This window comes from Gopherus flavomarginatus, chromosome 2, assembly GCF_025201925.1.
Source record: "Gopherus flavomarginatus isolate rGopFla2 chromosome 2, rGopFla2.mat.asm, whole genome shotgun sequence".
NCBI lineage: Eukaryota > Metazoa > Chordata > Testudines > Testudinidae > Gopherus > Gopherus flavomarginatus.
In genome coordinates, this window is record NC_066618.1 from 264,221,131 (window position 1) to 264,242,910 (window position 21,780).

At 42.8% G+C, this 21,780-nt stretch overlaps 1 protein-coding gene across 3 annotated transcripts in view; it reads left to right on the forward strand.

The window, feature by feature from the left end:
* The window catches only part of FZD6 (frizzled class receptor 6), a 42,838-nt gene extending 22,153 nt beyond the window's left edge, over positions 1-20,685 (forward strand). For all 3 annotated transcript variants that reach the window (XM_050940877.1, XM_050940876.1, XM_050940878.1), the window contains exons 3-7: positions 7,793-7,989; positions 12,807-13,824; positions 16,368-16,516; positions 17,854-18,294; positions 19,574-20,685. In XM_050940877.1, coding sequence (XP_050796834.1) covers positions 7,793-7,989; positions 12,807-13,824; positions 16,368-16,516; positions 17,854-18,294; positions 19,574-19,742 — 1,974 coding nt within the window. In that variant the 3' untranslated portion in view covers positions 19,743-20,685. The remainder of the gene's footprint in view (positions 1-7,792; positions 7,990-12,806; positions 13,825-16,367; positions 16,517-17,853; positions 18,295-19,573) is intronic.
* The last annotated feature ends 1,095 nt before the right edge of the window (positions 20,686-21,780 follow it).

Consider the following 21,780-nt stretch of genomic DNA (forward strand, 5'->3'; position numbering starts at 1 on the left):
ATGATTCTCGGTCATTCCCAGTAGATGGTACAAAACTGCTGGTAACCATCCTCATCATAGCAACTGGGGGCTGAGCTCCATCAGCCCCCTCCCTTTCCTGTGTAAAGAAAAGATTCTGTCCTGTCTGGACTATCATAGCAGCGGCATGCTGGGCTCCTCTCCCCCGTACCGCTTAATGTCCTGCCTGGACTGTCATAGCACCAGGAGGCTCCCTCCCCCTCATTTTATCTCACTAACAAGTCATTGTTTCTTATTCCTGCATTCTTTATAACTTCATGACACAAATGAAGGGGGACACTGCCACGGTAGCCCAGGAAGGTTGGGGGAGGAGGGAAGCAATGGGTGGGGTTGTTGCAGAGGCACCCCCCGTGAATGGCATGTAGCTCATCATTTCTGCGGGATCTGAGACGGAGCAGCTCTGCTCTCTGATACACTGGTTCTCTAGTACACTTGCCCTATATTCTAGGCAGGACTGACACTATTTTTAGAAACCATAAAGGAGGGATTGACTCGGGGAGTCATTCCCAGTTTTACCGTTGCGCCCCCGGCCGATCTCAGCCAGGGGCACCCATGATAGCAGCAGACATTACAGTAGGACAGATAACCGTCATCTCATTGCCAATTTACACTGGCAGCAGACGGTACAGAATGACTGATAACCGTCTCTGCTGTCATGCAAAAGCAAATGAATGCTGCTGTGTAGCGCTGGAGTATCGCCTCTGTCCGCGGCATCCAGTACACATACGGTGACTGTAAAAAACAAAAAAACAAAAAAAACGCTGAACGGGCTCTATGGTTGCTGTGCTATGGCATCTGCCAGGGCAGTCCAGGGAAAAAGGGCGCGAAATGATTGTCTGCCGTTGCTTTCCCGGAGGAAGGAATAACTGACGACATTTACCCAGAACCACCCGCGACAATGATTTTTGCCCCTCAGCCACTGGGCTTTCAACTCAGAATTCTAAGGGGCGGGGGAGACTGCGGGAACTATGGGATAGCTACGGAATAGCTACCCACAGTGCAATGCTCCGGAAATGGACGCTAGCCTCGGACCATGGACGCACACCACCGAATTAATGTGCTTAGTGTGGCCGCGTGCACTCGACTTTATACAATCTGTTTTATAAAACTGGTTTATGTAAAATCGTAATAATCCCGTAGTGTAGACATATCCTAATACTGCAGTTTATTAGATTTAAACACACATAGACATTAAAAAATAGGTTTAGAACATCCCAAATATTTACCTAAAATCCGGAACAGTATTGAGTAATTAATAGGTTCACAAGGGCCAGTTGCTCACCTGCTGGGGAGAAAAGGCATCAGGAAAGACATCTCTTAAGATGGCTTCAGAGGACTGCTCTAAGGTACGCTGCATTAGCTAGTCTTGTATAACTAACTTCTACAAAATTCATAGGTCATAGTGACCCCTACTCAATCAGCACTTTTCCTAACTTTCAATGAACTACTTATCAACAAACATTCCTAACATCATAAATTTCTATATCAAAGGTGCACAAATCCAAGATTTTCATCCACCAAGGTTTTCAGTCTATTGTTAACTTTTCTTTCCCCTCCTCCCATTCTGATTAGCAGAAACTGCCAGTTAGTTTTGACCTTGCTTCTAAAAGCCTGCTTTCAGTTTAGCCCTTAACTATGTGGTGTTCTATTTATTAATTCCTGGTGGCTGAATACATATAATATGGTTGCAGTTAGCTTGATCAAATCCTGGGGTACAAGTACCCCACAAATCCAGGGCAACACAAGTAAACATACTAGCTCTCATTGAGCGAGTGCATTAAAAATAGAATATAGCCACAGCTGCATGAGCTGCAGGATGAGCCAGTCAACTCGATTACATGCCCATTTGAGATCCTTGGCATGTACTCAGGATGGCTAGCCTGTGCCACTGCTGATACTGCCGCAGCTAGCTTCTCCAGGTGTGAGACACATCATGGGGGGAGGTGCTTGTTTGAAAATTTATTAAGTGGGGGAAGGAGGTTGACATGATGGATTGATTGAAGACAAGAGTCAACCTTTCTGTACTGAATGAGAGATGAAGGTAGGGTGGGAATATGCTGTGAAGGGCTTTGAAGATTAACAAAAATAGTTTGTTTGATGCGATAGAGAAGAGGGAGCCAGTGGACTGATGCAAAGTGAGGATTCAAGACATGGTCAAAGCTATGCATAGGAGAATCATCTTTGCAACAGTATTCTGAATGGATCTCAGTGGGGCCAGATTGCATTTGTCAGGACCAGAGAAACTACTGTGGTAACCAAGATATGAGATGATGGCTGGGCAAGAACTTTAGCTGTGTGGGTGGATAGGAAAAATTTTATGTTAGAGAGATTACATCAGCACTGTTACCTTTATCAACCAAACTTGTAATTGCGTGAAAAAAAGATACTGGGTTAGTTTGATAGAATCTGTTTTCCATAAACCCATATTCCGTGACTTTCTGGGACCTCCATGACTTCTGCAGTTGCAGCAGCAGTCTTAGGGGTGATCCTGGAGCAGCTGTCCCGAAGCAGTGGTACCCTAAGGCTCCCCACCCCTGCCCCCAAGCAGCTAAAACTTAGGGGTATTTTTAGTAAAAGTCATGGACAGGTCATGGGCCATGAATTTTTGTTTATTGCCTGTGATCTGTCCATGACTTTTACTAAAAATAGCCATGACTGATCTATTGAGAATGACTAAGGCTAAGATTTAAAGAACTGGTTGAAATAAGAATACAAGAAGGGAATGAGGACTCCTACAGAACCCCTGGCATGGCAAGGAAGAAATAATGGACCCTGAAATGGAGGCCCACATGGAACCCCTCCTATGGGGTGCAAGGAATGGCATGGGAGGGGACTATAGTGACGCCCTGGCATGTAGCATACGAGCAAATGGAGGACTGTCATATGCCATAGGTCTCAAGCCCAGGCCTATGGGTGTACCAAGCCAAGAACCATATCCTCTGCACCACCATGCTGCAAGGGCAGGTAAGCAAACTGTAGCTGAATACCTGAAAATGGGCTGCACCTGTTGATTCAGTGGGATTGACTGACTAGCAGCAGACTGCTGATTGGATACCTCTTAGCATAAAGATTCCTGTTCCTGCTATGCTCCTTGTCTGAGCAAGTAGTTACTAGGCCTACTGCTGACCAGATCCCTGACACCAAGTTGCTTTCTCCTTGCCTGGTTCCTGCTACCTTGCCTTATTTCTTGTTCCTGCTTCCTTTCCCTAACTCCAGTTACTGACTTCCATTTGACTCTTGGCATGACTCCTGACCATGACCCTGACTCTCCTTGAGGCTCTGACCACTGAGTCAAACTGCTCACATTACAGGCCCTGATAGGGACATGCAAACAGCCTCTGGCATGTTGCGGGGGTGAAATGGGAGGGCACTTAGAGCCCCTGACAGGGTGGAGAATGAAGGACCCTGGTATGGGGAGGAGGGTTATGGAGATGCACGCAATCTCTGGGATGGGGAGATGACAGACTCTCTGTGGCAGGAGGGAAGGAGTCAGAGGGTTGCAGGGAGCCCTTGGAATAGAGTGCGATTAAAATGGTGGCACTTTAAGGTTGCGAGGTGTCTGGTTTTAAACTGAAACACCCAGTCAAAAAGGGACCTTGACAGCTCTGGTCAGCACTGCTGACCGGGCCACTAAAAAGCTGGTTGGCAGCGCAGTGGGGCTAAGGCAGGCTCCCTGCCTGCCCTGGCTCTGTGTGGCTCCCAGAAGTGGCTGGCATGTCCAGCTTCTAGGTGCAGGGGTGACCACGGGGACTCTGCACTCTGCCCCTGCCCTGAGTGCCAGCTCCGCAGCTCCCATTGGCTGGGAACCGCAGCCTATGGGGGCGGTGCCTGCAGGCACAGGTAGCTAGCACTCCACCTAGGAGCCAGACATGGCAGCTGCTTCCAGGAGCTGCCCAAGGTAAGCACCGCCCTTCCAGAGCCTACACCCCACATCCTGCCATAAGTTCAGGGGATTGGACTAGATGACCTCTCAAGGTCACTTCCAGTCCTATGATTCTATGTTTCTATCCTCTCCTGCACTCCAACTCCCTGCCCCAGGTCAGAACCCCCCTCCCGCACCCTAACTCCCTCCCGGAGCCCGCACCCCAACCCCTCAGTCCGAGCCCGGAGGCCCCTCATGCACTCCAAACTCCTCATCCCTGGCCATACCCCCAGCTGGAGCCCTCACCCCCTCCTGACTCCAACCCCCTACCCCTGCCTGGAACCCCTCCCGCACCCTGAACCTCATTTCTGGCTCTGCCCCGGAGCCTGGAGCCCAGCTGGAGCTGGATGAGAAATGATTTTTCTCTGTCCCTTGTATTGGGACAAAATCAAGACCTTTTGAAGTTTTTGACAAAATTAAGAAAAACTCTGGAAAATCCAATAGCCTGGTGATTAGGATACTCACCTAGGAGGTGGGAGACACTGATCTGGAGCAGCGACTTGAGTCTGGGTTTCCAGCATTCCACCAAGCTATTGGATATTCTGGGTTTTTTTGCCTGCTGCACATTATACTAGAGTTGTGCCTGCCTCCTCAGCAGAAAGTGCTCAAGTCTTAGAGTTCCAACAGAAGACAATTGCAAAGACAGCTGGTCAAGTGCACATACTTTCATAAAGCATTACTTTCTGTAATGGAATCTGCAGATGAAACACACAGCCAGACTGTTCCATGGCGTAGTGCCAAATTAACATTTTTTATTTTTAATGAGGGGCTTCTCTGTTGTTCTTACTTTGTTTTATCTTCCCCATCCCAAACACACCTCTAAATTTTATTACTTATGTACCATGAAGATTGTTGGACATATAGTTTTGTGAGGAAAAAAATGTGTTTATTTGTCAATTTATTTTCTCTTAAATAGCATGTCCACCAATCCCATTCTCCCTCAGGGGATCTTTACTGTTGAATGTTAAAGCATCTTGGTTTGAAAAGCAGCTTGTGATGTTAAAGTTTCCATTGCAGAGTCAAAAATTAACTTCTCCCTATCCTAATCACTGACTGACAGCTTTAGAATTGTTTCTAGCTGCCAGAAGGTACAATAAGGATTGGGGGACATATCCATTAATTGGAAAGAAATAGCTAGGTAACAATTTTTCCTTTCTGTCCACTTTTGCTTATACCATACATTCTGCTCCACTGTGAGAACTCCTCATATTCATCCGTTTTATCTACAGATTTTCATAAGGGTCATATATTATTTCAACTTTCCTGCCATATATATTTGACTACTAGTTGGAGACATAACTTAATACAAATATTACCTGAATGCTGGAGGGTGTGTGTTTGTTTTTTTACAGTAACACAAAAACAGATGTATTTAATCAAGTAGCTGTCCTAGTTTAGGTTTGTTACTTGGTATATATTGTCAATATAATGGCAAATAGACCCTCAAAATTAGCAGTAACTAGTGGATGTGACTGCAGTCTAAGTTAAACCATGTTTTTACCTAGTAATCAATTTGGTATAACATAAATAACAAGCAGCAAAGAATCCTGTGGCACCTTATAGACTAACAGACGTTTTGGAGCATGAGCTTTCGTGGGTGAATACCCACTTCCTCAGATGCATGTAATGGAAATATCCAGGGGCAGGGATATATATGTGTGCTAGCAAGCAAGCTAGAGATAACGAGGTCAGTTCAATCAGGGAGGATGAGGCCCTGTTCTAGCAGTTGAGGTGTGAAAACCAAGAGAGGAGAAACTGGTTCTGTAATTGGCAAGCCATTCACAGTCTTTGTTCAATCCTGAGCTGATGGTGTCAAATTTGCAGATGAACTGAAGCTCAGCAGTTTCTCTTTGAAGTCTGGTCCTGACTTGCTTGCTAGCACACATATATATCCCTGCCCCTGGATATTTCCATTACATGCATCTGAGGAAGTGGGTATTCACCCACGAAAGCTCATGCTCCAAAACGTCTGTTAGTCTATAAGGTGCCACAGGATTCTTTGCTGCTTTTACAGATCCAGACTAACACGGCTGCCCTCTGATACATAAATAACAAGTTATTTTTTCATCTAGTAGGCCCATCTGCCTGAAATAGTGCATTAAGCTATTACTAAAGTTGTATTTAATTTTATGCTAGTAGTTGCTAGGTAAAAGTGGTTACCAGTAATTCAATGTCTTACTTTATGTAGTGAAGATATAAACTCAGAATGCTTTGACAGAGGAACGCTGGCCTGGTTTTGAGTTTTGGAATATATTATATAGAAAATCAATAATGTTACTTAATTACATTAATCATAACAATTCTCAGACATTCAGATCCCATGATGTGATATATCATGGCTAAGATTTTTAAGTAAATGGGAGCTGCTAGGTTGTCAGCAGTTCTTAAAATCAGGCCACTTATTTAGGTGCCTACCTATGAAATTAGGATCCTAACTTTGGGCACCCATTTTTGAAAATCTTAGTCTTAGAAAATACTTGCAGGGGTATAGTACTATCCTAATTTCACAGATGGGGAAATTGAATTAGAGAGGTTGCCACTGGGCTAAGATACCAGAGTAGAGTTACGGTTAGCAATGTTAATAGAATTCCAAAGTCCTTTGTTCCAGTCATTCAGATCACAAGTTACAATCCTTTTTTATAACTGTCAAACAAGAAGTCTTTTTTCATAATATCTTTTCAAAACCACATGAAAGTATAATGTGAACATTAGTGATTAAAATTATTTGCAGTATTGCTGTAGCCGTGTTGGTTCCAGGATATGAGAGAGACCAAGTAGGTGAGGTAATATATTTTATTAGGCCAACTTCTGTTGGCGGAAGGGATAAGCTTTCAAGCTACACATAGCTCTTTTTCAGGTCTGGAAAAAGTAACCAGCGTGTCTGAGCTAAAATACAAGGTAGGACAGATTGTTAAACACAAGAGGTTCACACATTCTGTAGGAGACCACTTAAAATGAAGTGGACAATTAAGGGTTAGCAGGCTGTAGGGCAGGAGTAGTCAATAGGTGGACTGCAGGCCAAATCCAGACTGCCAAAGGCTTTTAACTGGACTGTGCAACTCTGGGGGGGCCACGGACAGTTAGTGCGGGGGGGGGTAGTGTGGGTAGAAAAGTGACTGGCTGTGAACTTGAGCTTGGGACAGCTGGGGCTGCAGGGTAAGGTGGAGGAGCCTGCACCAACACTCACCTTGCTGCTGCCACTTCCACCATAATTTGGCCACCACCGCCTGTGACTAAGAAGCAGGAGTGAAGGCACCCGACTGCCTGCTCCATAGGGGCCACAGCGTGCTCAAGTGGCCAGAAGGCACAACTGCAGTTCAGTCTTGCCTGTAGTTTAGCCCAACTGTGGCAACCATGCTTTGTGTGCCCCTGGTCAAAGGGGGTGCCATTTAGGGAGGCCAGGGGCTGCACCTGCCCCCCCCCCACCGGTTTCGTGTCACCCTGGGTGGCCAGGGCTCCCACTGCCCCAGAAGGTGCCCAGGACAGACATGTAACTGAGGGGGGCCCCCCCACCCTCCCTAAATGGAGCCCTGGCCAGTGCCCAGGGCTGACAGCGGGAGCTACAGCAGGCAGCCAGGGCTGACACATAACTCGAGGTGGGGGTGTGGCCCACCATCCGCCATCCCTAAATGGAGCTCTGCCAGGCTGGAGCCCTTCCCACTGGAGTCCGGACCTTGACTATACCTTGACCAAGAAATTTGGACCTTCACAAAAAATATTTGACTACCTCTGCTGTAAGGTGTGTTACAAATCCATAAAACCAGTGTCTCTGTTAAGTCCATGGTTTTTAAATTTGCTGATCTGTTTCTTTTAAAAATTTCTAATCAAAATCATTCTTTTTTTTTTTTAAAGCCTTTTCTTCCTCTTGTGAATCTCAACTGTTCTCCAGATGTCCACACATTTCTGTGTAAAGCATTTGTGCCTGCCTGCGTGAAGCAAATTCATGTGATTCACCCTTGTCGAAGACTTTGTGAGAGAGTGTACTCCGACTGTAAACAGTTGTTAGACACTTTTGGGATCACCTGGCCGGAGGAACTGGAATGTAACAGGTGTAGTACCTTTTAATCTGACAGGCAATGAAGGTGACATATTCAAACACTCCAGACTTGACCCACAGCTGAACTGAAAGTCTAAGACAGAGAATGTGTTAATATCTGCTTCAGAGTAGTCCACACATCAGTGGGGACCCTGAGAGGTTACCTGAGCAAGAGAGAAATTTCTCTTCAAACTTTATTAAATTGATCTTCTGAATTTCCTGTTAGTGATTTTGTCTCAGTACACCATGCATAAAACATATATTTCTGTCTGCTTCCTTATCTGTAAAATGGGATAATAGTACTTACCTACTTCGCAGAGGTTTTATGAAGAGTTATAGAGTTTAAGGTCAACAGGGACCACCATATCATCCAGTGTGACCTACTTACTCCTGAGGGAATTCTGCACCAAAAAAAATAAAAAATTCTGCACACAATATTTTAAAATTTGATAAAATTCTGCAAATTGCATTTGTCAATAAATAAATATGGAGGCTGCAACATGGCAGTGGGGAGCACAGGCCACTGGTTGCATGGAGGTGGAAGATCACCCTGCAGCCCCTCCCCCAGGACACAGACTCAGCAGGAGGCAGCACCTGACCCTGGCACAACGCAAGGGCCAGTTCTGCCCCAGAAACACCACAGGGCCCTGCCTCTCCTTGCCAGACGCACCAGGTATGGGGCAGGCAGGTTCAGCCTGGCCAATCCAAACGTGGAGGGGCTTAGTGTGGGGGGAATCCAAGTGTGGGTTGAGAGGGTTCTGTGTGGGGCAGTTTGTGCGGGCAGCTCTGGGGGAGTCCAGGTGTGGGGGGATTGGATGCACAGGGGCTTGTTGGCTGGAGGGGTGGGTTTCCAAGTTCAGAAGTAATGGAACTCTGCAGAGGGGTCCAGGTGAAGGTGGTTGAAGTTTAGCAGGGGGTGTCTGGGTGGGGGAGGGGATGGGACTCAGCAGGGGGGTCAGGTGTAGGGGCCTCAGTGCGGGGGTCTGGGTGCTGGGGGGTGGGGCTTGGTGGAATGGGAGTTTGAGTGTGGGGATCTCTGTGATGGGTGGTCCAGCTGCAGGAGGATGGTGGTTTGAGTGGGGAGGGCTCAGCGAGGGGTGGTCTGGGAGCAGGGGTGGGGATCTGGATGCAGGAGGTAAGGCTTGGAAGGGTGGGGATTTGGATGCCGGGGGGTGAGGCTCGACAGGGGTCTGTGTATGGGGGGCGGGCTAGATGCACAAGTTGTGGGCAGTGGACATAGCTCCCATATAGTGACCTCTACCCACACAGCTGGGAAGGGTGGAGATTTGGATGCCGGGGGGGGTGAGGCTCGACAGGGGTCTGTGTATGGGGGGCGGGCTAGATGCACAAGTTGTGGGCAGTGGACGTAGCTCCCATATAGTGACCTCTACCCACACAGCTGAGAAGCAATGTGGCAGGAAATAGGGTATGTGTAAGGAGTTTTCTGCAGCCGGGGGATGTTTTTGGAGGTGAGTTTGACCCGGCTCTGGCTGCTCCTTGCAGGGGAAGAAGTTGTCCCATCCTCCCCCAGCCCAGCTGGCATTAGCAATTGGGCCCAGTGCAGGGTAGGAGTCACTGACTGGGGAGTACCCAGCCCCACTCCCTGCAGTGATTTACCTCTTAGCCAGCTGCTCTGGGTGCCTGAAACAACGCACCTGCTCTGCTGGAGAGGGGTATGTGACCACTCTTGCAGCTTCCTTTTGCTTCCCTGTTAGAAAATAACTTTGCTGCAGGGAAGCAAAGAAATCTGCAGGGGACATAAATTCTGCACACAGGCAGTGATGCAGAACTCCCCAAGCTTAACCTCCTTATATCCCAGGTCATCAACACCACCAGCACACACATACACACACTAAACCCAACAACCGAAATTAGACCAAAGTATTACAGCCCCCAAAGAGTAACCATACAGTACTATGAAATATAAATCACTCTGTCTATACATCATTAAGTACCAGAAGGCTTTTATTTTAATTTTAACCACTTAGCTGAACAAATTAAACCTCCCATTACTTTATCTATGCTGCATGCCAATATTCAGTATTTCACAAAAATCTTATCTTTGTTTCTTTTAGCCCCCAGAGAGAGAATCATAAATTCATAGATTTTAGGGCCTGAAGGAATCATTATTATCATTTAGTCTGAACTCCTGCATAATACAGGAAATTGAACCTCACCCAGTAATTTCTGTTGACAACTATAGAATTTGTTTTTGAAAGGTATCTAGTTTTGATTTAAGACTTCAAGTGATTGAGAATGCACCACATCCTTAGGTAAGATGTTCCAATGGTTAATTACTCTTACTGTTAAATAAGGTGCATATTTTATTTCTAAGTCTGAATTATCTAGATTCAGTTTCCAGTCATTGGCTCGTTATGCCTTTTTCTACTAGATTAAGGGGCCATCTACTATCAGAAATCTCTTCCCTATTTAGGCACTTGTAGACTATGATAAGTCACCTCTTTACTGTGCATAGCCACAGGGAATAGAGTCTGTGATAGTATGGACCCAAGGGCAGGGGACAGGTTGAGCAATAGCATGGAAACATGGTATGGAGGCCCATGGGATATTCAGGCTCTGCAGCATTTCACACTCTCACCTCTGCCTCTCTGCAGAGCTGCAAACCTCTCTGAGAATTGTTCTGTAGAATTAGCCATCTTAGAATCTTATTCAGAGATTCAGTATATTTTCTAAATTATATTTTAAAATCAAATATTCAGTTTTTTCCAGGAACCATTGCATCTCTAAATTATTCTATTACTGACAATAGTGACTTAAAGTTAACACTTTCTACTGCTGATATGTGAAGTGAGGTGGTTCTTAACACATTCTGTCCAGTTCTTAACACACAGTCCATAGCACAAAAAGTACCCTTGGAGTCAGCAGTAACTGGCACAGTTGTTGGCAGCCTCAGAAAGGCCAAAGACTAAATGAGCCTAGAGAGTGTTAAGAAAGACAGACACTAATGAGAACCTTAAGATAGACACTCCTGTCTCCTTAGAGATGACTCCACCAGAACAAGGATAAAGCAAGTTGGTATGTTGGTGAGATAAGCTTGTACTGGTGCCTGCTGTATGGTTAAAATAGACTCAGTCTCTATGGGAGAGGGAGAGCTCAGTTGTTTGAGCATTGGCCTGCTAAACCCAGGGTTGTGAGTTCAATTCTTGAGGGGGGGATTTGGGGATTGGTCCTGCTTTGAGCAGGGGGTTGGACTAGATGATTTCCTGAGGTCCCTTCCAACCCTAATAATCTATGATTCTAATTCTCAGGCCAAGCTAATTTGTCTAAAAGAACCTTTATTAATGGTGGTGATGAAACAAAGAGCCCAAGTTGAGCTTGTCCATCTGGCATTTAGGGGAAAAAAACATTTCTACTTTTAAACTGAGCACATTGGTTATGGAAATCACTGAGAAATCATTATCATGGAACTCTGCCATGCCATTTTTACAGAGGCACCCTTAATCTAATCTCATTCTCATGGATAAATTGTGGACTCAGACTCATTGGTGAGTAGTGGCACACATGAGTAGACCCATTCTGAATGTGTGTTCCTACTTGAGTAAAGATTGCATAATCTAGCCAAAAGATAAGTCCATCATTTGCTAATGGAGAAATAGTCATTATAAAACAGATTGTTATTTTGTCCAATCAAATTCTAAATATCACAAGCTATATTTAAATTAACTTTTTTTAAAGTTAGAGGAAAAAATAGTTACAATTGTGTTCAACTTTTATACTGGCTCTCCTTTTATTTTTCCTGTTTCTTTCAGTTAGGTAATTTCCAGTAATGTATTATGAATATCAAAGTCCTTATAAGTTCTATGACAGATAGTCCTCACGATTTGACTGCTTCTGTAAATATTTTTCCCCGAGGTAAAGTGTTAACTGATATAAAACCAAGCAAATCCATTAGTGAAGGCAGAGTTAATGTTAAAAAGGTTCTCTCTCCATTTCTAATAATGAGTCTTCCTTTTTGAATGGATTTACACTGCTGTTATTGTGGGACTTCTACAGAATGTTCTAAATTCCCACTAGCCTAAATTGTTTATCCCTTCTTTGATCTCATAGTCTTGATCTCTCGATTTCAAATTAATTAGCACAGGAAGGGGCCTTACAGAGCTGAGAACAAGAGCAGGAAGAAGTGTGGAGCCACTGGGTATCATGGGAAGAGAGCTTTATGAGAGCATGTGATTTGAAATACAATCAAACCACTATTGTCAGCAGTTAAACATTGGGCTGGTCCAATAAAAGCAATAATATTTCCATCTGTATATCCCAGATGTTCAGTATTCTACTCCTATATTCAGATTGGAGCTTGTGAATCTCAATCAATAATTTGTCAACCAGATATAAAAATCTATGATGGGTGTTTTTCATGAGTTTACATATATATCTAAACAATTTTGATGTGGAATAAGACCAGTAAAGAAACAACTGAAAAATGTTTTTTTTTAATTTAAGAATCTGAAGTGTTTCATAACCAGAACCAGCTCTAGGCACCAGCAAACCAAGCACATGCTTGGGACGGCACAATTCCAGGGGCGGCCCTATTCATAACCAACTGAATACAAAACCAAGATTTTGTAAAGAATAGTTAGCTTGTGTTCAACTGTTCTTCTAAACTTAACATTAAAAATTTTATTTGACTCTGCTAAAAGTTTTTCTAAGTGCCACCTGATTTTGTTCTCCTAAGCTAAGTTTTGAATCATGTATAAAAATATATTACTTGGAAACAGTTTTTTTCACACTTAGGAAGAATAGCAGTAAAATAAGGGAACACTTGATAGTGGAAGAGTATTAATGTTCATGCACTTTTCTTAATCTGTGTAGACTGGAGGATTGTGATGAAACTGCTCCTGTCACTGCTGCTGTAACCACAAAGGTCCATGGAACACAGAAGACCCCAGGGCAGGCTCGAAGGGACTATGGATTTTGGTGTCCACGGCATCTGCAGACCTCCAATGGACAAAGCTACAAGTTTTTGGGAATTGATCAGTGTGCACCCCCATGTCCCAATATGTACTTAAAAAATTATGAGCTGGATGTTGCCAAAAGTTTCATTGGAATAGTTTCAATTTTTTGCCTTTGTGCGACTCTGTTCACATTCTTAACTTTTCTGATTGATGTTAAAAGGTTCAGATACCCAGAGAGGCCAATCATATATTATTCAGTCTGTTACAGTATAGTGTCTCTGATGTACTTCTTTGGCTTTTTGCTGGGAAATAGAACTGCTTGTAACAAGGCAGATGAAAAGTTAGAAATTGGTGAAACAGTTGTTCTTGGCTCTCAAAACAAAGCCTGCACTGTCCTTTTTATGGTTTTGTATTTTTTCACTATGGCAGGAACGATATGGTGGGTGATTCTTACGATCACTTGGTTCCTAGCAGCAGGAAGAAAATGGAGCTGTGAAGCCATTGAACAAAAGGCAATGTGGTTTCATGCAGTTGCATGGGGCATACCTGGTTTTCTCACCATTATGCTTCTTGCAATGAACAAAGTTGAAGGGGACAATATCAGTGGAGTTTGCTTTGTTGGTCTCTATGACCTGGATGCATCTCGATATTTTGTCCTTTTGCCTTTGTGCTTTTGTGTTTTTGTTGGTCTCTCTCTCCTTTTAGCTGGAATTATTTCTTTAAACCATGTGCGGCAAGTCATACAGCATGATGGCAGAAACCAAGAAAAGCTAAAGAAATTTATGATTCGAATTGGAGTCTTTAGTGGCTTATACCTGGTACCACTGGTGGCACTTCTTGGATGTTATGTTTATGAACAGATGTATAGGAGAATCTGGGAGACCACTTGGGTCTTTGACCATTGTGATCAGTACCATATTCCCTGTCCTTACCAGGTAAGGAGTAATGTTTTGTATAGTTCATATTGTAAGGTTAACATAAAAAAGGCACTGAGATGCATTATGATATTTGTAACAACATTTAGTGGGTAGACTGTAGGTTAAGAAAGCCAATGAAATATACAGAATATAAAATTCATAGACCAGTTAACATTTAAATAAACTGACAACCAATATTGGTTATGTTGAAATCTCCAGCTAATCAGGTTGGAGGCACTTAGCATTTAAAATCTTTTTTGAGTAATGAGTTTAAATTTTAAATTTTGAAGTTATTTGAACTTAACTATAAAAAAAAATTGTTCATGGTGGAAGCTTTCTACATAATAGGCAGCTATTCCTAAAAACTACTGCCCCAAATTTTCTAATTTAGGTGCCTAAAGTTACTCAGCATTTCTGAAAATGAGGCTGCCTTGACATATGGATTTAAGCAACTAATTTTAGCCATTCGAATTAGAACATTTTGGTCAGAGCCACATTTGATTAAAATCAGTTTTGTCTTTTCTTAAATTGTACAAGTACAAAATACTGAGCTTTTCACTCGTTATTTCTCACAACTATGACTACATATGTGCAAGCTGATTTTTGGTAATGTGGACTTAAGTTTTAGAAATTTAAAAAATATATATCTTAAATCGCTGTGATGTTCAGGTTTAAAATTGGACTTGATTTAAAAATTGTCTTCAGAAAGACTTTAATATGCATACCAACTGCACATATGCAGTACTCTCTATGGATTACATTTTGTTTCTAATGCATAAAATTCTATCATGTCAAGTAATTTTGGGTTTGTGCCTCTCTATTTATGAGCTGATGTTTAAGAAGGAAATATCAGTAAGAGAACTGTTAGTTTTTCATTTCAAGTTACAAACTTCAGTTGCGTTGCATCCCACCATTAATGTTTATACCGCAATGAGCTACCATAAAAACAAGGAAAATAAACACAACATTCTTAGAACGTTAGGTCCTGATTCTGCAAGTTTCTGAGTACCCTCTACTCATATTGAAGACAATGAGAGTTGAGTACAGCCCCTCATAGGACTGAGTCCTTAATTCTTATTCTTGCTCCCAGTTAAAGTCAGTAACAAAATATCCAGTCTTTAGAGGATAAGGCATTGAGCCCCTTGTCAATTTAAACTTAAACCCTACAAAGTAAGGAAGTTCAGAGCTGAGGTATCTATTCCTTCTTTAACAAATTTGCCTTGCAATGCTTAAATATAGCAGCACAGGTAATAAGAAATTGATGACATAATTATCAAGGATTATTTAGCTTTATTGGAGAGAGTAAATAGCAACAGAACAAACGTATGCAATCAAATATTATACCAAAAAATATTACAATTGGATCTGTTCCTTTGTGTTGTATTTGTTGTTTTCCACTAACAAAAACCTGTTACAGAGTGGCTTCTCTTTTTACCCTGATTAGTTCAAATCAAAAGCTTCAGCTTCAACAATTATGGGTACCTCACTAACAAAAAGAGTGACGAGTGCTTTGAAGGCCAGGATACAGAGACAAGTGAATTAATCAAGAAAACATAAATTACATTTAGGGCATGGGAGAGGAAGTTAAATAACCACTTAATGAGTTAAATGTCTCAGCAACTGTGACCCTGTTCTGCACTCAGGTGGATTAATGTTGCAATAAATAGCAGAAAACGCTGGTATACGGTCAGGAGTGAAAGTAACTTAAGGGACTTACTGGTACACAGGGCCAGGGTCCTGAGCAAGGCTGAGGGGCCTCAACTGGAAAGGGCAGGGCCTCAGGTGGAAGGGGCAGGACCTGTAAATCACCGACCCCTTTAAATCGCCAACACTACCCCAGGGCTCTGGCAACAATTTAAAGGGCCCGGGGCTCCGGCTGTGATAGCAGGGGCCAGGAGCCCCGGGCCCTTTAAATCACCGCCGGAGCCCCATGGTAGTGGTAGCTGTGGCAGCGCCTTGGAGCCCCAGGGCTCTGGTGGTGATTTAAAGGTCCAGGGGCTCCAGCTGCTGCTGGGAGCCCAGGGCCCTTTTAGATTGCTGGCCTGCGGAAGCTGCCCCCTGCTGGTACAGTTGGCTGTGTGCCATCTTTTGCCAAACTGCACCGGCTTACTTTCACCTCTGTAGACTGTCCTGAGGCTCTCTGAAGATCCTGATTCATGTAATTAACTCTAACTCATCCACTCCATCATCTCCTCTGTATCCAGAGGAAGCTCCCAAATATGCAGTGTGTCGCTGGAGAAACTGCTTAATAATACTGTTCCCCCCTCCAAATAATCTTTTCTTCCAGTTTTTTAAAAATTCTCCCCTTATGCCTCACCTCCTGTCCACATCTTCAGCTACATCTCCATAAGCAAAGATTAACCAGATCTGACTTGACTGTACATGTTTTAGTTCAGTCCATAGTGTGTCTGAATGCAGTGTAGCATAGCTGGTGTAAAACGGAAAGTACTTCAGTATGCTCTTGTACATGATCTCTGTTCATTTTCTGCACTTTGTCAAGAGTCAAAGTGTGCATGTGTCTGTGTGTGCGTGTTTGTTTATTAAACTTTGTTATCTTCCAGGCAAAGGCATTAGCTAGACCAGAAATATTTTTGTTTCTCATGAAGTACCTGATGACGTTAATTGTTGGCATCTCTCCAGTATTCTGGGTGGGAAGTAAAAAGACCTGTTCTGAATGGGCCAGTTTCTTCAACAGAAATCGCAAGAGAGAGTAAGATCAGCTCTTTGTATGTGGTACGGTTAAGCTTTAAAAAAAATGTATTTGTAATGTGTCCCTTTAAATATATGTCAGGTAATATAGAAAAAATGTTGTTGTTTACTCTCTCAGGGCCCAATCCTGCAGTTGGACATAGGTAAAATTCCCACTGGAGTCAATTCAAGTTTTATCTGTGCAATGACTACATGATTGGGCCCTAATAAGGTAGAAAACATATTTCCCTACTGATTTGGTCCTTTAAATTGAGCAAAAGGGATTTTGCTCCTTTTAACACTGACTAACATGGCTGTAGCTTTCACTTAGATTAGGGAAGACCGCTTGGCCCATCAGCTCTGACTCCTTTCATTTTCCAGGGCTGCTGCTTACATCGTTTTCACTAATACTTTAACCGTATCTTGCGGTGATAGTCCCTCCACCATTTTTCTTAGTAGCTTACTCTGCTGCCCGAATTCTCTTACTATTTCTAATGTCCTACCTTAATTTTTTCTTCTATTGTTTCAGACCACTGTGTCATCTTCTGTCCCCCTTATTCCATTCCTTTATTTAAACTTACCTAGAGTTCTGTTTTGTAGGAGATGCATGGGCCATATCCTTTTCAGTATAAGCAGACTATAAGTGTAGGTCTCATCCCTTGTAATTATTGTATCCTTTTCTTTTCCCCTGATTTATTTTTCTTTAGATTTCCTATATTCTTCCTAAACTGTGGAGGTATTTTTAGAACTCTTTATTTCTGTGGACTTGCCCAGCCCACATTACTTTGGTTTTCTTTAGCTCCTTTTATTTTAAGTCTGCATTCCAGGATGGTGAGCTTATAGCTTCCTTTCCATCTTCCTACTTTTCCATTTCCTATATAAGTCTTTCTTATAGTTCAGCTGTATACTACTTTCAGCTAAGTGATTTAAAAAATGTTGCCCATTTCATATTTACCTTTTTTTTTTATTTTTTATTTTTTTTTTTATTTTTTTTTTTTTCACTTTTAACAAAGTTTGCTTTAGGAAAACTTAATTTGGTGACATAGCTACCCATGAGCTAATCCTGCTCTCCTTTCTCACATGGTTAATCTCATTCAAGTTATTGGAACTATTTGCAAGTATGAGGCATGTAGGATTTTGCTCTATTTCTGTAAATTTAATTGCTCCACATATATAATTACCTAGTAGCCACAACCTCCAGATTTCCTCCCAGTCATCAGAATTGGTTAACATTAGAGCCAGGTTTGTTACATTAGAGCCACCCCCTTTGTTACTTCCTTCACATTTTGGAATAAGAAGCAATCTTCCACTGAGTCTAAATGATCTTTGATGAACTAGTCATATGCTTTTGTTTTGCAGTCCAATCAGTGAGAGCCGAAGAGTGTTGCAAGAATCATGTGAATTTTTCTTGAAGCACAATTCTAAAGTTAAACATAAAAAGAAGCACTACAAATCCAGTTCACACAAACTGAAGGTTATTTCTAAGTCTATGGGAACTAGTACAGGTGCTACAACAAATCATGGAACTTCTGCAGTGGCTATTACTAACCTTGATTACTTAAGCCAAGAGAACTTCACAGAAATTAAAACTCCTCGAGAAACTTCTGAGAAGGAGATGGCAGCAGATGGAACATCCACCCAGAAAGTGGAGGAGGGGGAGAATGCTGGTGGTGAACATGTCCTACAAATATTATCTACTTCTAAACTGGCTATGGAACAGGTGGAAAAGAGCAGCAAGGCAGACAACACAGTTGATATGATTAGCTTATCTGAGAGTGTGAAAAGAATGTATGAAGGAAGGTAAGATTCTTTTTTTTAATCTAATTTTGGACTTCAGTTTTCTGGTGTATGTTCATACTACCAATACTATGGTATATTTTTGTGTCCTTTTCCTTTGAAGACAGATTGTCCAATAACTTACAATAGCTGCAAGGAAAAAGTAATTCTTATAAACTACTTGCCACATGACCATGCAGATGATGTGTTTCTATATGAGGATATATGGTTTGTGGATTTTTTTCCAGCAGAGGTTTGAAGTACTAGAGCTATTATCTTGGGATAGGATGTGCCTTATATTCTGGGCCGCACCAATTTCCGGACCATGAACTAATCCCTTCCCCTTGAAATCTGATCTCCCCCGTGCTGCTGGAAGCACCTCAGCCAGGGGCTCCTAGCTGCGAGTCCCGGCCTGGCTGAAAAGGGACAGGACTTGTCCTTCCCCTGCACAGCCGCTCTTGGGGGGAGATCAGACCCACCTCTGAATGCTTCCTCCTGCTGCAGGAAGCTCTGGGACTGGGTAGTAGCCCCGGAGGTTCCTGCAGCCAGAGGAGATTTGTGGAGGTTGGTCTGATCCCCCACCGAGAGCGACTATGCAGAGGAAGGACAAGTCCTGTCTCTTTTCAGCCCGGCCAGGACTCTCACCTAGGAGTCCCTGGCTGGGACGCTCCCAGCAGCAAGGGGGAGATCGGACCCACCTCCACCTTTGGAAGACTCCTGCGGCTGCAGGAAGCTTTGTGGTTGCTGAAGGCAGCACAGAAGTGAGGGTGGCAATCCTATGACTCCCCTGTAACAGCTTTGTGACCTCCCACAACCCCATTTTGGGTTGGGACCCCCATAGTTACAACACTGCGAAATGTAAGCATCTGAAAATGTGAAATTTACCAAATTTCAAATCCTATGGCCATGAAATTCACCAGAATGGACTATGAATTTGGTAAAACCCTACTTATATTGCTGAATAGTGACCTCTAAGACAAAGCAACAGCACTGCAAGGCTTTGAAAAGCATTCCCTATCCAATGCTTGCCAAGATGTCTCTGGCTGCCATACAGCTTCTTTGGATGGGTGGCTGACATAAAAAACATTAGTGATGACCATCCGGACTCAGGAACACAAAAGCCTATTAAATGGCTAAGGAAAGAGTATTCAGAACTGTATTATTGTCTTTTAAAAGGAGTGTTGTAAGTTCAATGTATATTACCGTTTTGTTGCTAAATGTGTTTGTGTTTCAGTCTAAAACATTATATGCTTAAAATTGTTTCATTGTGTTTTGTTTTGTTTTTGTTTTTAATTACATATAGGATATCTCCTAAAAGTGATTTTACTGAAACTCATCCACTACAAGTCAGTAATTCACAGCTACCCAGTGTTTCACAACCAGGCAGTACCAGCGACTCCATATCAATGCTTGTCCACTCAGCTTCAGACACTAGAAAAGATCAGGATTCTGGAAACAGTTCAAATCCTTGAAAGATTACAATTTCTATATGAATGATTTCAGTTTATGAAACTGTTATGGGTTTGTGTTACACTGGAGATTACTGATGCTCTGTGCCTTGTAAAAATACCACATACATATCCCTTGTTTTGCACTTAAAAGTTACACTACATAGTGGGGAGGTCTAGAAATAACCACTGTATTTAACCTCATAAGAGAGTAATGGAGACTGAAGTTCTAATAGCACTCAACTGAGCAGGTCAGCAGTAATTTAAGAGAAAAAGAAATAAATCTTTTTCTCTTCCAATACATGAACATGCTGTTAAATAACAGTAAAAACAATTGATGGAAGATGGTTGCGTTATTTTGAAACGTAAAAATTTAATTTGCTTCACTGGCGTTTTTCAGTCTTCCTATTAACATTTCTTTTTCTTTTTAAAGTAACTGCATCTTAAACAGGTGTGTCCTTTAGAATAATTAGGTTACACAAATCTATGGATATCTTTAATGTGTAAATGTCTCATGATGTACTAATCTTAGCACTGTATTATGGTTGTTTCTACACTGAATCTGAAAAGGACTCTGGAATTATAGTGATTTATTTTGTAGTTAAAAATGAATCTTGTAAATAACTTATTTTTATAAACTCAGCATTAAGAACTACTGTTTTGTTTATGTTGCACAAATCTGATAACTAAGGTGCTTCCTTCTCATACTAATAAGATCAACAATATTGTGCTGTTAAGATGACATCATTTCCTTCTGAGCAATAGTCATTATGGGATAATATAAGCATTAATATAACCTCCACATCTAGACAAGATTGTGTCTGGTCCTTCCACAAATGAGAAAGGAGAGACGCCTTTACTTTTGCACACCTACTGTTACCCCCAAAACAGACCCAGGATACCCACAGAATAGCTCATCTATTTTCCTATTCCCGGGTTTACCAGAGTTCCTTTCAACATAAGAACAGCCGTACCGGGTCAGACTAAAGGTCCATCTCCCCCAGTATCCTGTCTACCGATAGTGGCCAATGCCAGGTGCCCCAGAGGGAGTGAACCTAACAGGCAATGATCAAGTGATCTGTCTCCTGCCATCCATCTCCATCCTCTGACAAACAGAGGCTAGGGACACCATTCCTTACCCGTCCTGGCTAGTAGCCATTTATGGACTTAACCACCATGAATTTATCCAGTTCTCTTTTAAATGCTGTTGTAGTCCTAGCCTTCACAACCTCCTCGGGTAAGGAGTTCCACAAGTTGACTGTGCGCTGCGTGAAGAACTTCCTTTTATTTGTTTTAAACCTGCTGCCTATTAATTTCATTTGGTGACCCCCTAAGGTAACCTACTAACCTATTACTGCAAGGTAAAAAGTGGGCCTGCCCTAGAGGAACTACTTGGGTTCACCAGGTTCTCTTCAAGAGACTCCCCAGAATAGCTTAGACCTATTCTATCTGGGAGGACATGGATACGGCCTTCCATTCTAACTAATTGACACACAGGCAAAACCTTTTCTAAAACAAAGTATTTTTTATTTATCTTAAATTATATTCCCTAATACAATAATTACTCCTGGGGGAATTCTGCGCCACTGTGCATGCGCAGAATTTATGTCCTCTGCAGATTTCTTTGTTTCCCCACAGAAAAATGACTTTCTGACTAGTAAGCAAAGGGAAGCCACAAAAGCAGTCATGCAGCCCTCCCAGCAGTATGTTTCCGGTGCCCTACGCAGCTGGCAGAGAGGTAAATCACTGTGGATTGGGAGCAGGACTGCGGAAGACACGGTCATGGCTCTTACCCTGCTAGGCCCGGCTGTGCTGGGGAGGACAGAACTTCCTCTTCCTCTGCAAGGCATCTGGTGCCGGGTCAGAACCACCCCCAAATTTCAGTTCACATGAGCACATTCCAGTTGTCAGTTTTTTAACCTCAGTATTATGGTCTGCTGTTGCCACTCTATTTCCCTGCCAATTTAGTTAATCCTACCTAATTTCCCCCTCTATTTTCAGCTAATGGTGGCAAAATGATGCCCACCCAGGGCTGTGCTGAGAAAACAGAATAGAGTAGTTC